This window comes from Oncorhynchus kisutch, linkage group LG12, assembly GCF_002021735.2.
Source record: "Oncorhynchus kisutch isolate 150728-3 linkage group LG12, Okis_V2, whole genome shotgun sequence".
NCBI classification, from domain to species: domain Eukaryota; kingdom Metazoa; phylum Chordata; class Actinopteri; order Salmoniformes; family Salmonidae; genus Oncorhynchus; species Oncorhynchus kisutch.
The window spans coordinates 8,116,044-8,139,956 of NC_034185.2; the positions used below are offsets into that span (position 1 = coordinate 8,116,044).

General features: G+C 48.1%; 2 protein-coding genes across 3 annotated transcripts; both read left to right on the forward strand.

Annotated features, from left to right (window-relative positions):
* The first annotated feature begins 480 nt into the window (after nucleotides 1–480).
* Nucleotides 481–23,885, forward strand: zfyve1 (zinc finger, FYVE domain containing 1). Of its 2 annotated transcripts, none has more exons than XM_031836798.1 (12): nucleotides 481–2,010; nucleotides 2,534–2,777; nucleotides 2,948–3,208; nucleotides 6,359–6,573; nucleotides 7,170–7,276; nucleotides 8,951–9,098; nucleotides 9,767–9,864; nucleotides 10,055–10,172; nucleotides 14,111–14,281; nucleotides 15,474–15,654; nucleotides 16,355–16,468; nucleotides 20,474–23,885. In XM_031836798.1, exons 1-12 carry the CDS (start codon nucleotides 1,516–1,518, stop codon nucleotides 20,707–20,709), a joined length of 2,388 nt encoding a protein of 795 aa, XP_031692658.1. In that variant the 5' UTR covers nucleotides 481–1,515; the 3' UTR covers nucleotides 20,710–23,885. The 2 variants fall into 2 exon arrangements, with proteins under 2 accessions (XP_031692658.1, XP_031692659.1); XM_031836799.1 differs by having other exon boundaries at nucleotides 485–2,010; nucleotides 8,990–9,098.
* Nucleotides 20,912–23,885, forward strand: LOC116376491 (keratin-associated protein 16-1-like). Its single transcript, XM_031836802.1, has 2 exons — nucleotides 20,912–22,974; nucleotides 23,013–23,885. The coding sequence occupies exons 1-2, from the start codon at nucleotides 22,083–22,085 to the stop codon at nucleotides 23,036–23,038; spliced, it is 918 nt and encodes a 305-aa protein (XP_031692662.1). The 5' UTR covers nucleotides 20,912–22,082; the 3' UTR covers nucleotides 23,039–23,885.
* Nucleotides 23,886–23,913: the final 28 nt, after the last annotated feature.

Genomic DNA, 23,913 nt, shown 5'->3' on the forward strand with positions numbered 1-23,913 from the left:
TATCGAGGAGGAGTCCCAAATGGCCCTATTCCATATACGGTGTAGTACTTTTTGGTCCAAAGTAGTACACTGTACAGGGAATATGGTGACATTTGGGACTGACAACGCCCTAGTGTCCTTACCTCAGTAAATCAGAATATGTGTAGGCAGATAGACAGACAGCGCAAGTGTACGCCATCATTCTGCCTATGGAGACTTTAGCGGAGCTGACTGTGAACTCCCTGCTAAAAAACCCGAGTGACTTTGACACTCCAGAGAGATCAATTACGGCTGGAGCGATATCTAGCCATTTCCAAACTACTGTAGGCTAGCTGTAACGTCTTCAGATAGCAGTGAGATAACATTACTGGCTAGCTAACGATGTGGAGACAGAAAAATATATATTTTAAAACGAACATATTGTATGGATCCGGAATGGCATGCACTTCCTTTAACTAAGTATTGATTATTGGACAAAATCGATTTGAAAACCTCTTTGACTTACTTAGCCAGCTAACAAACTACAAACATTGAGTTGCATAGTGAGTTGAGTTGCATAGTGGGGAATGTAGTCATGTACATTAAAGCGTGGGGAATGTAGTCAGATACATTAAAGCGATTCAAAGCAACAACTCTACTGGTATTACTACATTTCCCAGAATGCTATGCGCGGTGTAACTTTTAACCTCTGGATCAAAACAAGCCGATCAGCTGATGAAATTGGGAACAACGTCGAATGAAATCTAGCTGTCGGGCAGCGAAATTATCTTAACAAATCTATACATAATAACGGTGTCTTTGTGCTGAATTAAGTTGCACTGGATGCCATGTTTTCTATTAAAATATTATAGCGTTTTTCCTCTGTAGAAGCAACGGTTTAGGTTACGGGAACAGCCGTCGTCCATTTTTTTGTTTTTCGACGAAGGATTTTGTTGATCGTTTTAGTGGTTGAGAAATTTGGTCGTTTGAGGTGATGTGGAGTAACTGAAAAATACGCGAGTGTCATCTTTTGTTATAAAGAGGATTTGTTGATGTTTTTACACTGTCACCGTTGCCTATTTCTGCTGTCAAATTGGCTTAGCCAACAACAACAACAGCAGCTAACCGTACAGTAGGCTAACTAGCAGTAGCAAGATAAATACAATGTTATTGCTGATTGACAGCTAACGATTACTTGCATGTGGGGCTTGTAGGATAGCTGCATGTCTGGACATGTATGCAGGAAGTCGTTGTGATTGTTTTGCTGACAGACAGGCACTTTGGTGACATATGGCTTTGTCAAAGTGACCTCTCACAGTTCATATTAAATTGTCCATCTGCTAAGTGTTTTGGGGAGTATAGAAGAGACACCTCTACCAGAAAAAACAACCACATAATACGCTAGAGAAGAATACATTTAAATCTTTAACACTATAGAATATAGTCATAAACATATTTCCAAGCAGTTTGGTTTCGCAGTGCAGTTTTAGACTCATTGGGTACAGGTTATCGACAGAAAGGTGCACTTGTTAGCAGTAGCATACTGAAGCGATCATTATGAGTGGTCAAGGTCCGTCGGTAGATAAAGGGATGAACACCATTCTGGTGTGTCAGGAGAGCTACGCCTGCGGTGGCTCAGACGAGGCCGCCTTTGAATGCGACGAGTGCGGCAGCCTGCAGTGCGTCCGCTGCGAACTAGAGCTCCATCGTCAGGAACGCATGAGGAACCATGACCGTGTCCGCATCGCACCGGGACACGTTCCATTTTGTGACTCTTGTAAGGGCGACAACAGCGGGTGTGGGGTGAACGGGGGCAGGCTGAGGGCGGTGGTGCGCTGCCAGGGCTGTAAAATCAACCTGTGTCTGGATTGCCAGAAGCGGACCCATAGCGGGGTAAACAAGAGGAAGCACCCCGTGACCCCCTACCCTCCTCCCGGTCAAGTCCAGGATAGTAGCCTGGAGGCTGGGGACGGAGGGGAGATGGAGGCCCTCAAGGCAAAACTAGAGAAGGTGTGCAGCTTCTTACTGGTGGATGCGAAGGAGGAGATGCAGGTGAGTGATATCCTTATGACCTGGGGTACATCTCAAATGGCTTCCAATTCCCTAAATAGGGCACTACTTTTGACCAGAACCCACTATAGATTAGTGTTCCATTTGGAATGTAGACATATTATGATCCAGGTATTGAAACAACACCCATAGAAACCACATATCCGTAGCCACTAACCCCTAGGGACGTTTTAGATCTGAAAGCCAGTCTGTATGAGCCAGTCTACAATGGACAGGCTTCCTGTACGGAAGGCCAAGGACAAATAAAAAAATAATGGTCCTTCGACCCGGACTGCAGGTAGTCGAAGCAAATACAGGTTAACAATACCTAGACTGCATCCCAAATAGCACCATATTGCCTATAAAGTGCAGTACTTTTTGATCAGAGACCTATGATAGTGCACAACTTTTGACAATATGTCTACGGGTCAAAAGTAGGTCACTAAATGAGAAATACGCTGTGCTCTATTACCTCGGTTGGTGATTAAACTAGCTCACCTCAGGGTCTGTTGTCTTTCCCCTGTAGTTGAAGGATGAGGAAGACTTTGTGAGCCGGCTGGACTGTAGACCTGAGGAACTCCTCAAGGTCGTGTCTATCTTCGGGAACACAGGGGAGGGGAAGTCCCACACACTGAACCATACCTTCTTCCTGGGGCGGGAGGTGTTCCAGACATCCCCCACTCAGGAGTCATGCACCGTGGGGGTCTGGGCTGCCATGGACCCCATCCACAGAGTGGTGGTGATCGACACAGAGGGACTTCTGGGGGCAGGTGAGGAGGAGAGAGGGGCAATGACACAAATGTTGCTAAATGTCAGCAGCTGTGACATTTTTATTGACGCAATTGACACTGATTTAATCTGTTATCATATCAAATAAAGATAATGGTGGGAGCAATAACCATCTACTAACACGTCCTCTTCCTCTCTATTGGCCACCCAGGATCCAATCAAGGCCAGCGCACCCGGCTGCTCCTCAAAGTCCTAGCCGTCTCCGACCTCATCATCTACCGTACCCACGCCGACCGTCTCCACGACGACCTGTTCAAGTTCCTAGGCGACGCTTCGGACGCCTATCTGAAGCACTTCACCAGGGAGCTGAAGGCCACTACGGCCCGGTGTGGCCTGGACGTCCCTCTGTCCACTCTGGGACCAGCTGTTATTATCTTCCACGAGACCGTCCACACCAAGCTACTGGGCTCAGGTACAGGGTTGGCATTGCCAGGCTTATCAAGAGGTTAAGGTACTATTGGATGAAAACCTAACACGTGGCTCTTGTGGAAACAGTTCAGTATAACCTATTAGAATGTTCACTCACTTACATGGGACCATCCACACCCAAACTAACTGGGATCAGGTAGGTGGTTCTGGTTGGCATATATAGCCTGTCTGCCAGGCTGTTTGTGCTATCGTGCCAACTCATTGTCAATCATTTTCATGCCAATGATTGTAATGGAGATGTCCAGAGCACAAACAGATCTGTGACCAGGCTATAGAAGGAGACAACACATCTGTGACCAGGCTATAGAAGGAGACAACAGTTCTGGGACCAGGCTATAGAAGGAGACAACAGATCTGGGACCAGGCTATAGAAGGAGACAACAGATCTGGGACCAGGCTATAGAAGGAGACAACAGATCTGGGACCAGGCTATAGAAGGAGACAACAGATCTGGGACCAGGCTATAGAAGGAGACAACAGTTCTGGGACCAGGCTATAGAAGGAGACAACAGATCTGGGACCAGGCTATAGAAGGAGACAACAGATCTGGGACCAGGCTATAGAAGGAGACAACAGATCTGGGACCAGGCTATAGAAGGAGACAACAGATCTGGGACCAGGCTATAGAAGGAGACAACAGATCTGGGACCAGGCTATAGAAGGAGACAACAGATCTGGGACCAGGCTATAGAAGGAGACAACAGTTCTGGGACCAGGCTATAGAAGGAGACAACAGATCTGGGACCAGGCTATAGAAGGAGACAACAGATCTGGGACCAGGCTATAGAAGGAGACAACAGTTCTGGGACCAGGCTATAGAAGGAGACAACAGATCTGGGACCAGGCTATATCAGTTATCGGGTAAAGTTAGAATGGACGAGCCATCTGTAGAGAGATAAAATGCTGGGATCAGGTGTAGGTATCCCTGCATTTGGTTACCTGTTAGTTTTTATAATTGATTTAAAAATGTTTTTATTGATTTGAATGCGTTACGTGGCCTTAAAGATATCCGGTCCTCTGGCACTGGCTTTTTATACTGAATAAAAATATCAACGTAACATTTTCTAAGATTTGACTGAGTTACAGTTCATATGAGGAATTCAGTCAATGGAAATAAATTCATTAGGCCCTAATCTATGGTTTTCACATGACTGGGAATACAGATATGCATCTGTTGGTCACAGATAGCTTAAAGAAAAGGTAGGGGTGTGGATCAGAAAACCAGTCAGTATCTGGTCTGACCACCATTTTGCCTCATGCAGTGTGACACATCTCCTTCGCATAGAATTGATCAGGCTGTTGATTGTGGTCTGTGGAATGTTGTCCCACTCCTCTTCAACGGCTGTGAGAATGTGAGAAGTTGCTGGATATTGGCGGCAGGGTAGAGAGTTAGGAGTTTGTTGTTCCATTGGTCAGAACCTAAACATTTGGTGAGGCTGCCCTTCAGCCCCTACGGTCCTGGCTTGGTGAGGCTGTCTTCAGTCCCTACGGTCCTGGCCTGGCGAGCCTGTTTTCAGCCCCTATGGTCCTGGCCTGGTGAGGCTGTCTTCAGCCCCTACGGTCCTGGCCTGGTGAGGCTGTCTTCAGCCCCTACGGTCCTGGCCTGGTGAGACTGTTTTCAGCCTCCCGCAGGATCTGAGGCCCTCAGAAACTGTAAAGATTTTTAAAGAAAGATCTTAAGACCTTTTAGCCTTTTACTGAGTATAGATAATATAGATTTTATTTTATTTTTTAACTATCTATACTATTATCTATTTTATTGTTGTTTTACTATTTCATCTTTCATTTAGAAAAGGTTTTGTTTTATTTTTCTCATCTTGTATTATTTGAATAGTTAATTAAGCACCTTGCAATGCATTCCCTGTAAAAAACGTGCTTTATAAATGCTTTAGGAGGACAGGGTTTGATTTAGGAGGACAGGGTTTGATTTAGGAGGACAGGGTTTGATACAGGGTATGATTTAGGAGGACAGGGTATGATTTAGGAGGACATGGTTTGATTTAGGAGGACAGGGTTTGATTTAGGAGGACAGGGTTTGATTTAGGAGGACAGGGTATGATTTAGGAGGACAGGGTATGATTTAGGAGGACAGGGTATGATTTAGGAGGACAGGGTATGATTTAGGAGGACAGGGTATGATTTAGGAGGACAGGGTATGATTTAGGAGGACAGGGTATGATTTAGGAGGACAGGGTATGATTTAGGAGGACAGGGTTTGATTTGATTTAGGAGGACAGAGATATAGGCCGTAGTAGGATTGTCCTCAAGTCACTTTTCATTTTAGAAAGTGGAAATAACATGTAATTCTGGTCACCTATAGCTAATGTCTTTCCCTCTTCTCTGTCTCTCTCTCCCCCTCTCTCCCTCTCCTCTATATATATCTCTCTCTCTCTACCCCTCTCTCTCTACCCCTCTCTCTCTCCCCCTCTCTCCCTCTCTATATATCTCTCTCTCTCTCCCCCTCTCTCTCTCCCCCTCTCTCTCTCCCCCTCTCTCTCTCCCCCTCTCTCTCTACCCCTCTCTCTCTACCCCTCTCTCTCTCCCCCTCTCTCTCTCCCCCTCTCTCTCTCCCCCTCTCTCTCTCCCCCTCTCTCTCTCCCCCTCTCTCTCTACCCCTCTCTCCCTCTCCTCTATATATATATCTCTCTCTCTACCCCTCTCTTTCTCCCCCTCTCTCTCTCCCCCTCTCTCTCTCCCCCTCTCTCCCTCTCCTCTATATATATATATATATATATATATCTCTCTACCCCTCTCTCTCTACCCCTCTCTCTCTACCCCTCTCTCTCTACCCCTCTCTCTCTACCCCTCTCTCTCTACCCCTCTCTCTCTACCCCTCTCTCTCTAACCCTCTCTCTCTAACCCTCTCTCTCTACCCCTCTCTCTCTACCCCTCTCTCTCTACCCCTCTCTCTCTACCCCTCTCTCTCTACCCCTCTCTCTCTCCCCCTCTCTCCCTCTCCTCCTATATATATCTCTCTCCCTCCCCTCTCTCTCTCCCCCTATCTCCCTCTCCTCCTATATATATCTCCCTCCCTCCCCTCTCTCTCTCCCCCTCTCCTCCAATATATATCTCCCTCCCTCCCCTCTCTCTCTCCCCCTCTCCCTCTCCCTCCTCTATATCTCTCTCTCTCCAGACAACCCATCAGAGTCTGCAGAGCGTCTGCTTCAGGAGCGTTTCAGAAAGCTGGGTCTTTTCCCTGAGGCCTTCAGCTCCATCCAGTACCGCGGGACTCGAACCTACAACCCCCCGACAGACTTCAGCGGTCTCCTGCGTAGTCTGGAGCAACAGTTAGATAACAACACTACCCGCTCACCACGTTCTGCAAACGTCATATACAGAGCCCTGCAGGTAGGTGTGTGTGTGTGTGTACAGGTTGATGTTTATTGTCACAAATCTTGCCCTGTAGGCAGCACTGAGCGATTTTCCACTAGATGGGCCAGCTGCAAAGTCAAAATTGACTATATTGTCTTCATTTAGGGTTAGGCATTAGGGCAACGTTCCCCAAAATCTGATTTTAAACCTAACCTTACCCACACTGACAACCCTAATGCAGCATTTCCCAAACTCGGGACCCCAAGAGGTGCACATTTTGGTTTGAACCCCCACTACACAGCTGATTCAAATAATCAACTCATCATCAAGCTCTGGTAACGTGAATCAGCTGTGTAGTGGGGGGGGGACCAAAACGTGCCCCTCTTGGGGTCCCGAGTTTGGGAAATGCTGCATTAGGGTTGTCAGTGTGGTTAAGGTTAGGTTTAAAATCAGATTTGTATTTTTTACTTTGAGTCTAGCTAGTGATCACTCTGCAGAGCTGCCTCCATACCAACATTCATGACAATAAATGCTAACCTGTGTGCAGTTGTGTGTGTGAGTGTTTTGTAAATAATGAATGACCAGCTGTTTTAAACCAACACCTGTGACAAAGCGCTCTCTCTCCCTTCCAGGCCCTGAGTGAGCGTTTCAGTGGGGATATCCCAGAAGAGCACCTGGCCAGTAACTCTTTCTTCCCTGATGAATACTTCACCTGCTCCAGTATCTGTCTCAGCTGTGGGTGAGTCTCTCTGTCTGTGTTTAGTTATCTCTCTCTGTCTGTGTTCAGTTATCTCTCTGTCTCAGTGTTCAGCTATCTCTCTGTCTCAGTGTTCAGTTATCTCTCAGCTGTAGGAAGGTGTCTCTCTCTCTCTTTCTCAGTGTTCAGTTATCTCTCTGTCTCTGTCCCAGTGTTCAGATATCTCTCAGCTGTAGGAAGGTGTCTCTCTCTGTCTCAGTGTTCAGTTATCTCCCTGTCTCTGTCTCAGTGTTCAGTTATCTCTCATCTGTCTGCTCAGTGTTCAGGAATGCTTTCTATTACTGTACGGTGTTCAGCTGGTATGTTGTCATTACATGGTAAATGAATCTAACATCGGAGCTGCTACATACCATTAGGAATGACCTGATAATTATTCTGGAAATAACACCAGGAATATATTACCTCCAACAGGACAATAAAACCAACTAACATCATCTTTGTCCTGTCAGGTCTGACTGTATGAACAGTACAGTAATTAAACACTGTGATAAACCTCTTCCTGTCAGGTCTGACTGTATGAACAGAAATAAACCTCTTCCTGTCAGGTCTGACTATAATGAACAGTAATAAACCTCTTCCTGTCAGGTCTGACTGTATGAACAGTAATAAACCTCTTCCTGTCAGGTCTGACTGTATGAACAGAAATAAACCTCTTCCTGTCAGGTCTGACTGTATGAACAGTAATAAACCTCTTCCTGTCAGGTCTGACTGTATGAACAGTAATAAACCTCTTCCTGTCAGGTCTGACTGTATGAACAGTACAGTAATAAACCTCTTCCTGTCAGGTCTGACTGTATGAACAGTAATAAACCTCTTCCTGTCAGGTCTGGCTGTATGAACAGTAATAAACCTTTCCTGTCAGGTCTGACTGTATGAACAGTACAGTAATAAACCTCTTCCTGTCAGGTCTGACTGTATGAACAGTAATAAACCTCTTCCTGTCAGGTCTGGCTGTATGAACAGTAATAAACCTCTTCCTGTCAGGTCTGACTGTATGAACAGTAATAAACCTCTTCCTGTCAGGTCTGGCTGTATGAACAGTAATAAACCTCTTCCTGTCAGGTCTGACTATAATGAACAGTAATAAACCTCTTCCTGTCAGGTCTGACTGTATGAACAGTAATAAACCTCTTCCTGTCAGGTCTGACTGTATGAACAGTAATAAACCTCTTCCTGTCAGGTCTGACAGTATGAACAGTAATAAACCTCTTCCTGTCAGGTTTGACTGTAATTAACAGTAATAAACCTCTTCCTGTCATGTCTGACTGTAATGAACAGTAATAAACCTCTTCCTGTCAGGTCTGACTGTATGAACAGTAATAAACCTCTTCCTGTCAGGTCTGACGGTATGAACAGTAATAAACCTCTTCCTGTCAGGTCTGACTGTAATGAACAGTAATAAACCTCTTCCTGTCAGGTCTGACTGTATGAACAGTAATAAACCTCTTCCTGTCAGGTCTGACTGTATGAACAGTAATAAACCTCTTCCTGTCAGGTCTGACTGTATGAACAGTAATAAACCTCTTCCTGTCAGGTCTGACTGTATGAACAGTAATAAACCTCTTCCTGTCAGGTCTGGCTGTATGAACAGTAATAAACCTCTTCCTGTCAGGTCTGACAGTATGAACAGTACAGTAATAAACCTCTTCCTGTCAGGTCTGGCTGTGTGAACAGTAATAAACCTCTTCCTGTCAGGTCTGGCTGTGTGAACAGTATGAACCATCTGAAAGAGGAAGTGGATCACGAGGCTAAACACCGCTGTCGCTACACTGCTCAATACGACAACCGCATCTACACCTGTAAAGTAGGAACACAGACAGACAGTCTCTCTCACTCACACTCAATCACTAACTAACTCACTCACACTCACTCAATCACTAACTAACTCACTCAATCACTCACACTCACTCAATCACTAACTCACTCACACTCTCTCACTCAATCACTCACTCACACAATCACTCACTCACACAATCACTAACTCACTCACTTACACTCTCTCACTCAATCACTCACTCACACTCACTCACTAACTCACTCACTCACACTCTCTCACTCAATCACTCACTCAATCACTCAATCACTAACTCACTCACTCACTCACTCACTCACTCACTCACTCTCTCACTCAATCACTCACACTCACTCAATCACTAACTCACTCACTCACTCACACTCTCTCACTCAATCACTCACTCACACTCACTCAATCACTAACTCATTCACTCACACTCTCTCACTCAATCACTCACTCACTCTCACTCAATCACTAACTCACTCACACTCAATCACTCACTCACACTCACTCAATCACTAACTCACTCACACTCTCTCACTCAATCACTCACTCTCACTCAATCACTAACTCACTCACACTCTCTCACTCAATCACTCACTCACTCACACTCTCTCACTCTCTCAATCACTCACTCACACGCGGCTTTGTCTGAGCATGTGCTCTCTGCTCCTCAGGCGTGCTATGAGGGAGGGAAGGAGGTGATTGTGATTCCCAAGACGACAGCCTCCTCTGACTCTCCCTGGTTTGGTCTGGCCACGTACGCCTGGTCTGGGTGAGTCCTGAACACCTAGAACTCCTCATTATAATATCCTGTTCTGATGTCATAGTGAGTCACGACCTCTAATGGGAAGTCCTTTTTATTTTTCTGACTTTCAATGTTTCAGCTGATCACATCTGATCTCTGATAGTATAACTGAGAGAGTGTGTTAGCTGAACTGAAGTAGTGTTGTTGTTGTTTACAGGTATGTGATAGAGTGTCCCAACTGTGGAGTTATCTACAGAAGTAGGCAGTACTGGTACGGGAACCAGGACCCAGTGGACACAGTGGTCAGGACTGAAATACAACACATCTGGCCTGGGGTAAGAACAACAGAGGGCTCCCCTACTTATGCCTGGGATCGTATTCATGCAGCGTCTCAGAGTAAGAGTGTTGTTCTATGGGCAGGTCCATGTGCTTTTAATCATTGGATCTATAACAGGCAAAACTGATCCTTCATCATCTCTCCTACTCTGAGAGGGGAGGGGCATCTCTACTACTCTGAGAGGGGAGAGGCATCTCTCCTACTCTGAGAGGGGAGGGGCATCTCTCCTACTCTGAGAGGGGAGGGGCATCTCTCCTACTCTGAGAGGGGAGGGGTATCTCTCCTACTCTGAGAGGGGAGGGGTATCTCTCCTACTCTGAGAGGGGAGGGGTATCTCTCCTACTCTGAGAGGGGAGGGGTATCTCTCCTACTCTGAGAGGGGAGGGGTATCTCTCCTACTCTGAGAGGGGAGGGGTATCTCTCCTACTCTGAGAGGGGAGGGGGATCTCTCCTACTCTGAGAGGGGAGGGGTATCTCTCCTACTCTGAGAGGGGAGGGGTATCTCTCCTACTCTGAGAGGGGAGGGGCATCTCTCCTACTCTGAGAGGCATCTAGCCTATTCTGAGAGGGGAGGGGCATCTCTCCTACTCTGAGAGGGGAGGGGCATCTCTCCTACTCTGAGAGGGGAGGGGCATCTCTCCTACTCTTGAGAGGGGAGGGGCATCTCTCCTACTCTTGAGAGGGGAGGGGCATCTCTCCTACTCTTGAGAGGGGAGGGGCATCTCTCCTACTCTTGAGAGGGGAGGGGCATCTCTCCTACTCTTGAGAGGGGAGGGGCATCTCTCCTACTCTTGAGAGGGGAGGGGCATCTCTCCTACTCTTGAGAGGGGAGGGGCATCTCTCCTACTCTTGAGAGGGGAGGGGCATCTCTCCTACTCTTGAGAGGGGAGGGGCATCTCTCCTACTCTTGAGAGGGGAGGGGCATCTCTCCTACTCTTGAGAGGGGAGGGGCATCTCTCCTACTCTTGAGAGGGGAGGGGCATCTCTCCTACTCTTGAGAGGGGAGGGGCATCTCTCCTACTCTTGAGAGGGGAGGGGCATCTCTCCTACTCTTGAGAGGGGAGGGGCATCTCTTCTACTCTTGAGAGGGGAGGGGCATCTCTCCTACTCTTGAGAGGGGAGAGCATCTCTCCTACTCTTGAGAGGGGAGGGGCATCTCTCCTACTCTTGAGAGGGGCATCTCTCCTACTCTGAGAGGGGAGGGGCATCTCTCCTACTCTGAGAGGCATCTCTCCTACTCTGAGAGGGGAGGGGCATCTCTCCTACTCTGAGAGGCATCTCTCCTACTCAGAGGGGAGGGGCATCTCTCCTACTCTGAGAGGGGAGGGGCATCTCTCCTACTCTGAGAGGGGAGGGGCATCTCTCCTACTCTGAGAGGGGAGGGGCATCTCTCCTACTCTGAGAGGGGAGGGGCATCTCTCCTACTCTGAGAGGGGAGGGGCATCTCTACTACTCTGAGAGGCATCTCTCCTACTCTGAGAGGGGAGGGGCATCTCTCCTACTCTTGAGAGGGGAGGGGCATCTCTTCTACTCTTGAGAGGGGAGGGGCATCTCTCCTACTCTTGAGAGGGGAGAGCATCTCTCCTACTCTTGAGAGGGGAGGGGCATCTCTCCTACTCTTGAGAGGGGCATCTCTCCTACTCTGAGAGGGGAGGGGCATCTCTCCTACTCTGAGAGGCATCTCTCCTACTCTGAGAGGGAGGGGCATCTCTCCTACTCTGAGAGGCATCTCTCCTACTCTGAGAGGGGAGGGGCATCTCTCCTACTCTGAGAGGGGAGGGGCATCTCTCCTACTCTGAGAGGGGAGGGGCATCTCTCCTACTCTGAGAGGGGAGGGGCATCTCTCCTACTCTGAGAGGGGAGGGGCATCTCTCCTACTCTGAGAGGGGAGGGGCATCTCTCCTACTCTGAGAGGGGAGGGGCATCTCTCCTACTCTGAGAGGGGAGGGGCATCTCTCCTACTCTGAGAGGGGAGGGGCATCTCTCCTACTCTGAGAGGGGAGGGGCATCTCTCCTACTCTGAGAGGGGAGGGGCATCTCTCCTACTCTGAGAGGGGAGGGGCATCTCTCCTACTCTGAGAGGGGAGGGGCATCTCTCCTACTCTGAGAGGGGAGGGGCATCTCTCCTACTCTGAGAGGGGAGGGGCATCTCTCCTACTCTGAGAGGGGAGGGGCATCTCTCCTACTCTGAGAGGGGAGGGGCATCTCTCCTACTCTTGAGAGGGGAGGGGCATCTCTCCTACTCTGAGAGGGGAGGGGCATCTCTCCTACTCTGAGAGGGGAGGGGCATCTCTCCTACTCTTGAGAGGGGAGGGGCATCTCTCCTACTCTTGAGAGGGGAGGGGCATCTCTCCTACTCTTGAGAGGGGAGGGGCATCTCTCCTACTCTTGAGAGGGGAGGGGCATCTCTCCTACTCTTGAGAGGGGAGGGGCATCTCTCCTACTCTTGAGAGGGGAGGGGCATCTCTCCTACTCTTGAGAGGGGAGGGGCATCTCTCCTACTCTTGAGAGGGGAGGGGCATCTCTCCTACTCTTGAGAGGGGAGGGGCATCTCTCCTACTCTTGAGAGGGGAGGGGCATCTCTCCTACTCTTGAGAGGGGAGGGGCATCTCTCCTACTCTTGAGAGGGGAGGGGCATCTCTCCTACTCTTGAGAGGGGAGGGGCATCTCTCCTACTCTTGAGAGGGGAGGGGCATCTCTCCTACTCTTGAGAGGGGAGGGGCATCTCTCCTACTCTTGAGAGGGGAGGGGCATCTCTCCTACTCTTGAGAGGGGAGGGGCATCTCTCCTACTCTTGAGAGGGGAGGGGCATCTCTCCTACTCTTGAGAGGGGAGGGGCATCTCTCCTACTCTTGAGAGGGGAGGGGCATCTCTCCTACTCTTGAGAGGGGAGGGGCATCTCTCCTACTCTTGAGAGGGGAGGGGCATCTCTCCTACTCTTGAGAGGGGAGGGGCATCTCTCCTACTCTTGAGAGGGGAGGGGCATCTCTCCTACTCTGAGAGGCATCTCTACTACTCTGAGAGGGGAGGGGCATTTCTCCTACTCTGAGAGGGGAGGGGCATCTCTCCTACTCTGAAAGGGGAGGGGTATCTCTCCTACTCTGAGAGGGGAGGGGCATCTCTACTACTCTGAGAGGCATCTCTCCTACTCTGAGAGGGGAGGGGCATCTCTCCTACTCTGAGAGGGGAGGGGCATCTCTCCTACTCTGAGAGGGGAGGGGCATCTCTCCTATTCTGAGAGGGGAGGGGCATTGATTTGTTTCTTTCTCCATATTTGTAATGTCATAGTGGACTGCACTGTTTCCTAGTGGAGAGCAATATGTAAACCTACCAGGAGAGTCACCCTTCACCCAGCCATTAACAATGTCTCTCACCTCCATCTCCCCTCGCTCTCTCTTTCCGTCTTCTTCTCTCCCTTTCCTCCCTCTTCTCTTTCCCCCTTCTCTCTCCTCCCTCTTCTCTCCTCCTTCTCTCTCCTCGCTCTTCTCTCTCCCCTCGCTATTTTCTCTCCTCCCTCTTCTCTCTCCCCCTTCTCTCTCCTCCCTCTTCTCTCTCTCCCCCCCCTTCTCTCTCCTCCCTCTTCTCTCTCTCCCCCCCCTTCTCTCTCCTCCCCCTTCTCTCTCTCTCCCCCTTCTCTCTCCTCCCTCTTCTCTCTCTCTCCCCCTTCTCTCTCCTCCCTCTTCTCTCTCTCTCCCCCTTCTCTCTCCTCCCTCTTCTCTCTCTCTCCCCCTTCTCTCTCCTCCCTCTTCTCTCTCTCTCCCCCTTCTCTCTCCTCCCTCTTCTCTCTCTCTCCTCCCTCATCCTCTCCTCTCTCTTCTCTCATCCTCCCTTCCCCTCCTCCCTCTCCTCCCCCTTCTCTCCTGCCTCTTCTCTCTCCTCCCCCTTCTCTCTCCCCCTCCCTCTTCTCTCCCTCTCCCCTCCCTCTCTCCTCTCCAGTCGGATGGTTTTCTGAAGGACAACAACAATGCAGCTCAGAGACTGTTGGACGGTGTGAACTACATCTCCCAGAGTGTGTCAGAGCTCAGTGTGAAACCTGCCAAAGCTGTCACTTCCTGGCTCACCGACCAGATCGCCCCGGCCTACTGGAAACCCAACTCCCTCATCCTGGTACGTGGTCCTCACAGCCATCTGGACACACAGGTTTAGACACAGCGTGGATCCAATCATGGGATCCCATTCCTAGCCAGTGATTCCCTAAATTGAGGTATTATGCCTCAGCTGTGCAGTGAACATGTTTGGCCATTTCTCTTATGACTGTGTAAAGACTGTCCATTTCTCTTATGACTGTGTAAAGACTGTCCATTTCTCTTATGACTGTGTAAAGACTGTCCATTTCTCTTATGACTGTGTAAAGACTGTCCATTTCTCTTATGACTGTGTAAAGACTGTCCATTTCTCTTATGACTGTGTAAAGACTGTCCATTTCTCTTATGACTGTGTAAAGACTGTCCATTTCTCTTATGACTGTGTAAAGACTGTCCATTTCTCTTATGACTGTGTAAAGACTGTCCATTTCTCTTATGACTGTGTAAAGACTGTCCATTTCTCTTATGACTGTGTAAAGACTGGCCATTTCTCTTATGACTGTGTAAAGACTGGCCATTTCACATCTTGACCATGTTCTGTTATAATCTCCACCCGGCACAGCCAGAAGAGGACTGGCCACCCCACATAGCCTGGTTCCTCTCTAGGTTTCTTCCTAGGTATTGGCCTTTCTAGGGAGTTTTTCCTAGCCACCGTGCTTCTCCACCTGCATTGCTTGCTGTTTGGGGTTTTAGGCTGGGTTTCTGTACAGCACTTTGAGATATCAGCTGATGTACGAAGGGCTATATAAATAAATTTGATTTGATTTGATTCTCTTATGACTGTGTAAAAACTGGCCATTTCTCTTATGACTGTGTAAAGACTGGCCATTTCTCCTATGTATGCTTGTGTTTTCAGCCTGTGATATAATCTCTCTCCTGTGTTCTCTGTGTTCTCTGTGTCTCTGTGTTCTCTGTGTCTCTGTGTCCTCTGTGTCTCTGTGCTCTCTGTGTTCTCTGTGTCTCTGTGTCCTCTGTGCTTTCTGTGTCTCTGTGTCTCTGTGGTCTCTGTGCTGTCTGTGTCTCTGTGGTCTCTGTGCTGTCTGTGTCTCTGTGTTCTCTGTGTTCTCTGTGTTCTCTGTGTCTCTGTGCTGTCTGTGTCTCTGTGTTCTCTGTGTCCTCTGTGTTCTCTGTGTCTCTGTGCTGTCTGTGTCTCTGTGTCCTCTGTGTCCTCTGTGTCCTCTGTGTTCTCTGTGTCTCTGTGTTCTCTGTAACAGAAATGTTCTAAGTGCAGTGAGGTGTTCCAGGACAACGATACTAAGCACCACTGCCGTGCCTGTGGAGAGGGCTTCTGTGACGGCTGCTCCACCAAGAACCGTCCTGTTCCTGAGAGGGGCTGGGGGCTCGCCCCCGTACGGGTCTGTGATGCCTGCTCCCTGAACCGGGGCGTCTCAGAAGGTACGGACGTTGTTGTATATCAAAAACGATGTCTACAGTTATCCTATGATGTCCCAATAGGTCTTTAAAGAATACTCTTAGATAAACCCGGATGTCACATGAATATCAAAATTAGGTGGTGAATCGTGTAATCAAGTCATATGTTATTTGTCACATGCGCCGAATATAACAGGTGTAGTAGACCATACAGTGAAACGCTTACTGACAGACCATTAACCAACAATGCAGTTTTAAGAAAAAACAAGTGTTAAGTATTTACTAAATAAATTGAAGTAAACATTAAATAATTAAATAACAGTAATGAGGCTATATATACAGGGGTACCGGCAGAGTCAATGTGCGGGGGCACAGGTTAGTCGAGGTAACATGTTGGTATTACAGACTCGGTCAGGGACAGGTTGAAAATGTCAGTGAAGACACTTGCCAGTTGGTCAGCTCATGCTCTGAGTACACGTCCTGGTAATCCGTCTGACCCTGCGGCCTTGTGTATGTTGACCTGTTTAAAGGTTTTACATCGGCTACGGAGAGCGTGATCACACAGTCCTCCAGAACAGCTGGTGCTCTCATGCATGCTTCAGTGTTGCTTGCCTTAATGTTTTCCCCCTTTTTACTTTTTGTTTTTCCTACTCTTATTTTCTGGTTGCCATATCTCATGAATAATATTTGTTTCTCCTTCCTCCCTTCTGTGCGTGTGTTGCAGAGCTGCTGGATGCAGCGTTGGAGGAGGAGGAAGGAGGGACCCTCAGTAGGAGAGTAGGAGAGGCTGTTCAGAATACACTGGGAGCTGTGGTCACTGCTACATACATCCCTCTGGGTGAGTACTGTAGTCTAGACTACTCTGTGGTCACCACTACATACATCCCTCTGGGTGAGTACTGTAGTCCTCTGGGTGAGTACTGTAGTCCTCTGGGTGAGTACTGTAGTCCTCTGGGTGAGTACTGTAGTCCTCTGGGTGAGTACTGTAGTCCTCTGGGTGAGTACTGTAGTCCTCTGGGTGAGTACTGTAGTCCTCTGGGTGAGTACTGTAGTCCTCCGGTTGAGTACTGTAGTCTAGACTACTCTGTGGTCACCACTACATACATCCCTCTGGGTGAGTACTGTAGTCCTCTGGGGGAGTTCTGTAGTCTAGACTACTCTGTGGTCACCACTACATACATTCCTCTGGGTGAGTACTGTAGTCCTCTGGGTGAGTACTGTAGTCCTCTGGGTGAGTACTGTAGTCCTCTGGGTGAGTACTGTAGCCCTCTGGGTGAGTACTGTAGCCCTCTGGGTGAGTACTGTAGCCCTCTGGGTGAGTACTGTAGCCCTCTGGGTGAGTACTGTAGCCCTCTGGGTGAGTACTGTAGCCCTCTGGGTGAGTACTGTAGTCCTCTGGGTGAGTACTGTAGTCCTCTGGGTGAGTACTGTAGTCCTCTGGGTGAGTACTGTAGTCCTCTGGGTGAGTACTGTAGTCCTCTGGGTGAGTACTGTAGTCCTCTGGGTGAGTACTGTAGTCCTCTGGGTGAGTACTGTAGTCCTCTGGGTGAGTACTGTAGCCCTCTGGGTGAGTACTGTAGTCCTCTGGGTGAGTACTGTAGTCCTCTGGGTGAGTACTGTAGTCCTCCGGTTGAGTACTGTAGTCTAGACTACTCTGTGGTCACCACTACATACATCCCTCTGGGTGAGTACTGTAGTCCTCTGGGGGAGTTCTGTAGTCTAGACTACTCTGTGGTCACCACTACATACATTCCTCTGGGTGAGTACTGTAGTCCTCTGGGTGAGTACTGTAGTCCTCTGGGTGAGTACTGTAGTCCTCTGGGTGAGTACTGTAGCCCTCTGGGTGAGTACTGTAGCCCTCTGGGTGAGTACTGTAGCCCTCTGGGTGAGTACTGTAGCCCTCTGGGTGAGTACTGTAGCCCTCTGGGTGAGTACTGTAGCCCTCTGGGTGAGTACTGTAGTCCTCTGGGTGAGTACTGTAGTCCTCTGGGTGAGTACTGTAGTCCTCTGGGTGAGTACTGTAGTCCTCTGGGTGAGTACTGTAGTCCTCTGGGTGAGTACTGTAGTCCTCTGGGTGAGTACTGTAGTCCTCTGGGTGAGTACTGTAGTCCTCTGGGTGAGTACTGTAGCCCTCTGGGTGAGTACTGTAGTCCTCTGGGTGAGTACTGTAGTCTAGATTACTCTGTGGTCACCACTACATACATCCCTCTGGGTGAGTACTGTAGTCCTCTGGGTGAGTACTGTAGTCCTCTGGGTGAGTACTGTAGTCCTCTGGGTGAGTACTGTAGTCCTCTGGGTGAGTTCTGTAGTCCTCTGGGTGAGTACTGTAGTCCTCTGGGTGAGTACTGTAGTCCTCTGGGTGAGTTCTGTAGTCTAGACTACTCTGTGGTCACCACTACATACATCCCTCTGGGTGAGTACTGTAGCCCTCTGGGTGAGTACTGTAGTCCTCTGGGTGAGTACTGTAGTCTAGATTACTCTGTGGTCACCACTACATACGGTGCATTCGGAAAGCATTCAGACCCCTTAACATTTTCCACATTTTGTTACGTTACAGCCTTAATCTAAAATGGATTACATTTGTTTTTCCCTCCCATCCTTCTACACACAATACCAAATGATGACAAAGTGAAAATTCTATATTTTTTTTAAATAAATAAATATCACATTTACATAAGTATTCAGACCCTTTACTCAGCACTTTGTTGAAGCACCTTTGGCAGTGATTACAGCCTCTAGTCTTCTTGGGTATGATGCTACAAGCTTGGCACACCTGTATTTGGGGAGTTTCTCTCATTCTTCTCTGCAGATCCTCTCAAGCTCTGTCAGGTTGGATGGGGAGTGTTGCTGCACAGCTATTTTCAGGTCTCCAGTGATGTTAGATCGGGTTCAAGTCCGGGCTCTGACAGGACCACTCAAGGACATTCAGAGACTTGTTTCGAAGGCACTCCAGCATTGCCTTGGCTGTGTGCTTAGGGTTGCTCTGGAGCAGGTTTTCATCAAGGATCTCTTTGTACTTGCTACTTTCATCTTTCCCTCGGTCCTGACTAGTCTCTCAGTCCCTGCCGCTGAAAAACAACTCCCCAGCATGATGATGCCACCCCCATGCTTCACCGTAGGGATGGTGGCAGGTTTCCTCCAGACGTGACGCTTGGTATTCAGTTCAATCTTGGTTTCATCAGACTAGAGAATCTTGTTTCTCAAGAGAGACTAGAGAATCTTGTTTCTCAAGAGAGACTAGAGAATCTTGGTTTCATCAGACTAGAGAATCTTGTTTCTCAAGAGAGACTAGAGAACTTGTTTCACTGAGAGACTTTAGGTGCCTTTTGGCAAACTCCAAGCGGACAGTCATGTGCCTTTTACTGAGGAGTGGCTTCCGTCTGCCTACTCTACCATAAAGGCTGATTGGTGGGATCTGCAGAGAAGGTTCTCCCATCTCCACAGAGGAACTCTGGGGCGCTGTCAGAGTGACCATCGGGTTCTTGGTCACCTCCCTGACCAAGGCCCTTCTCCCCCGATTTCTCGGTTTGGCCGGACGGCCAGCAATAGGAAGAGTCTTGGTGGTTCCAAACTTCTTCCATTTAAGAATGATGCAGGCCACTGTGTTCTTGGGGACCTTCAATGCTGCAGAAATGTTTTGGTACCCTTCCCCAGATCTGTGCCTCGACACAATCCTGTCATGGAGCTCTACGAACAATTCCATCCAACTTATGGCTTTGTTTTTGCTCTGACATGCACTGTCAACTGTGGGACCATATATAGACAGGTGTGATTTTCCAAATCATGTCCAATCAATTGAATTTACCACAGGTTGACTCCAATCAAGTTGTAGAAACATCTCAAAGATGATCAATGGAAAGAGGATGCACCTGAGCTCAATTTAGAGTCTCATAGCAAAGGGTCTGAATACTTATGTAGCAGGCCGCGGTCACGCGGCTCCCTGTGTAGCAGGCCGCGGTCACGCGGCTCCCTGTGTAGCAGGCCGCGGTCACGCGGCTCCCTGTGTAGCAGGCCGCGGTCACGCGGCTCCCTGTGTAGCAGGCCGCGGTCACGCGGCTCCCTGTGTAGCAGGCCGCGGTCACGCGGCTCCCTGTGTAGCAGGCCGCGGTCACGCGGCTCCCTGTGTAGCAGGCCGCGGTCACGCGGCTCCCTGTGTAGCAGGCCGCGGTCACGCGGCTCCCTGTGTAGCAGGCCGCGGTCACGCGACTCCCTGTGTAGCAGGCCGCGGTCACGCGACTCCCTGTGTAGCAGGCCGCGGTCACGCGGCTCCCTGTGTAGCAGGCCGCGGTCACGCGGCTCCCTGTGTAGCAGGCCGCGGTCACGCGGCTCCCTGTGTAGCAGGCCGCGGTCACGCGGCTCCCTGTCTGTAGGAGCAGGGTGGTGTATGTAATTAACTGTAAGGTCAATAAGAGAAGAAGGTTGAAAAGATTTAAAGGTGCAACATGCAGAAATCACTCCGCCTTCTCCTGAGTGCTAAAATTCTAAATGGTTTGCCTGAGTTCAGTGTCTGTGACAAAACAAGCAGTCATTGTACCATCTAAAAATATATATTTTCATTAAACCAAAAATATATTTTCAGCTCTTTTGAAGCTGGATTACAAAAGTAACAAACGCCAAAAAAACAGGAAGCATAGAAATAGAGCAGATATGCAGCTTGCTTTCAATGAGAACGACAGATCTATAACTCGTGCTTCTATGTGAATTTGGTCGGGTCGCCCCAAAAGAATGACATATATTGTAGCTTTTAATAGAGGCTTAAGAGGCAAAACTGTGATGGGTCACTTTGACATAGCCATGTCTTCTAAAACTAAAGTGTGTGTGTGTGTGTGTCCTCTCCCTCTAGGTCTAATGAAGGATGCAGCTCGTCCAGCCTACTGGGTTCCAGACCAAGATATCCGATGCTGCTGTGAGTGTCAGAGAGACTTCTCCGCCCCGCGTCTCTCCATCCACCACTGCAGGGCCTGCGGCCAGGGCGTGTGTGACGACTGCTCCCCTGAACGCAGAGCGGTGCCCTCTAGGGGTTGGGACCACCCAGTGCGTGTCTGCAACACCTGCCACCAGAAACCAGGGGACCTCTAGTAGGAGAGAGGGAACATATTGGCACCCTATTCAAAAGTAGGGCACTATATATGGACTGGGACGCAACCAGAGAGACAGTTAAGGGTCGTGTTCATTAGGCTCGAAATGGAAGAAAATTCTCCAAAACAGGGAGGGACTATCTGTACTTGTCCAATAAGAAAGCAGATTTTTGTTTCCCCCCCCCATGCTTCTAAACTTTTTTTTTTTGCTACTACGGTGTGCCCTACTGAACACGACCCAGGTTCCACCTAACGCTGTGGAACTTCCCCCCTCCGTCTCTCTGTGGCTCGGGCCAGGGAGTTCTTGTTACTCATTGTGATGTCATCCGTCCTAAAGCCTTGGGCGTCACTTTTATCCGAGAGAGGGAGAGTTACGCGTTCCTCGGCTTTAAAGAAGTTCATTCCATGTTTTAAGATGATTAGCCTGAATAACTACCAATCTGTATAATAATCTTGGACGCTGGGTGGTTGTATATGTGCTTTTAAAACGGCACAGACAGACAATAATAGAATAGTATTAGTTCCATATACACTACCAGTCAGTAGTTTGGACACACCTACTCATTCAAGGGATTTTCTTTATTTTCTACATTGTAGAATAATAGTGAAGACATCAAAACTATGAAATAACACATATAGAATCATGTAGTAACCAAAAAAAGGTGTTCAACAAATCAAGCATTCCAGGTGAAGCTGGTTGAGAGAATGCCAAGAGTGTGCAAAGCTGTCAAGGCAAAGGGTGGCTACTTTGAAGAATGTCCAATACGTTTTGATTTGTTTAACACTTTTTTGCCTGTAATAATATGAGAAGTTTACTATAGTGGGGGAAACGTGATTTGTGTTGTATAACATGGCCTCTTTTACAATACTATCTCAAGCCCCATTTCTACCTGGTGCTAACATGGGTTCTGATCTTGACTACATTCTGATTTTGCCCACATTTCCAAAAATGTGTCTGTTATCCACCCACTGTGTCTGTTATCCACCCACTGTGTCTGTTATCCACCCACTGTGTCTGTTATCCACCCACTGTGTCTGTTATCCACCCACTGTGTCTGTTATCCACCCACTGTGTCTGTTATCCACCCACTGTGTCTGTTATCCATCCACTGTGTCTGTTATCCATCCACTGTGTCTGTTATCCACCCACTGTGTCTGTTATCCACCCACTGTGTCTGTTATCCACCCACTGTGTCTGTTATCCATCCACTGTGTCTGTTAATCCATCCACTGTGTCTGTTAATCCATCCACTGTGTCTGTTAATCCATCCACTGTGTCTGTTAATCCATCCACTGTGTCTGTTATCCATCCACTGTGTCTGTTAATCCATCCACTGTGTCTGTTAATCCATCCACTGTCTGTTAATCCATCCAATGTGTCTGTTATCCATCCACTGTGTCTGTTATCCACCCACTGTCTGTTATCCATCCACTGTGTCTGTTAATCCATCCACTGTGTCTGTTATCCACCCACTGTGTCTGTTATCCACCCACTGTGTCTGTTATCCACCCACTGTGTCTGTTATCCACCCACTGTGTCTGTTATCCACCCACTGTGTCTGTTATCCATCCACTGTGTCTGTTATCCATCCACTGTGTCTGTTATCCATCCACTGTGTCTGTTATCCATCCACTGTGTCTGTTATCCATCCACTGTGTCTGTTATCCATCCACTGTGTCTGTTATCCATCCACTGTGTCTGTTATCCATCCACTGTGTCTGTTATCCATCCACTGTGTCTGTTATCCATCCACTGTGTCTGTTATCCATCCACTGTGTCTGTTATCCATCCACTGTGTCTGTTATCCATCCACTGTGTCTGTTATCCATCCACTGTGTCTGTTATCCACCCACTGTGTCTGTTATCCATCCACTGTCTGTTATCCATCCAATGTGTCTGTTATCCATCCACTGTGTCTGTTATCCATCCACTGTGTCTGTTATCCATCCAATGTGTCTGTTATCCATCCAATGTGTCTGTTATCCATCCAATGTGTCTGTTATCCATCCACTGTGTCTGTTAATCCATCCACTGTGTCTGTTAATCCATCCACTGTGTCTGTTAATCCATCCACTGTGTCTGTTATCCATCCACTGTGTCTGTTATCCATCCACTGTGTTTGTTATCCATCCACTGTGTCTGTTATCCATCCACTGTGTCTGTTATCCATCCACTGTGTCTGTTATCCATCCACTGTGTCTGTTATCCATCCACTGTGTCTGTTATCCATCCACTGTGTCTGTTATCCATCCACTGTGTCTGTTATCCATCCACAGTGTCTGTTAATCCATCCAGTGTCTGTTATCCATCCACTGTGTCTGTGTTGTGATCAAATTTCCTCATCCCCTTCCTTTATCAAAAATTACTTCACAGCTATTCTTTCAAAAAATATGATTTATATATTGTAAAGACACATATTGATGTAATCAGTCAATTGCGCCACCAGTCAATGATTTAAATGGTGTCTCTGTCCAGATCTGTCTACACTTGTAAGATATCCAGACAATGAGCGTCTGACTACCTCCAGGGGTGGGCAGGATAATCGGATCACAATGAGTCTTTTAGTCTTCTACACCCATCTAAAAATGTGGTCACAATCAGAATGTGGACAAGATCAGGACACATGTTAGAACCAGGTATAAACGGGGCTACTGAGTGACAGACAGACTGACTGTAGAATTGATTGCTGAGTTGGAACCATGGAATGATTAGAATGTGAACCATTCTAATTCTACAATAGGAGTTGCCTTCAAATAGTGAATGGCTCACGGTGTGTAGAATAGCTTGTATGAAAGGATATCAACACTCTTTGGGGCTGGACCCTGAAACATTCAGTTCATAGTATATAAACCATTACACCACCTGGGACTGTGGTAGCTAGCTGTGCTTAATAATATTAGCTGAAATTATCTAGCCTGGTCTCAGATCTGTTTGTGCTGTTTTGACGACTCTTATATGGACAATAGGAGTTGGCAAAACATATTTTAGGTCCCAGGCTTAAAAGTATGGGGGTAGGTGCAGAGTAACTGACTGGAATCACTGAAACAGGCCTCATCTCATATAGAACACTGCTTAAGATAAATGGTACTGATCTTCAGTCTATCTGTTTTAATGTACCATGTGTGCTTACGTAATAAACTTGACAACCTCAGGGTGTGGTTCTAGAACAAGCAGAACCTCGAAGTGTGTGTGTCATCATTTTTT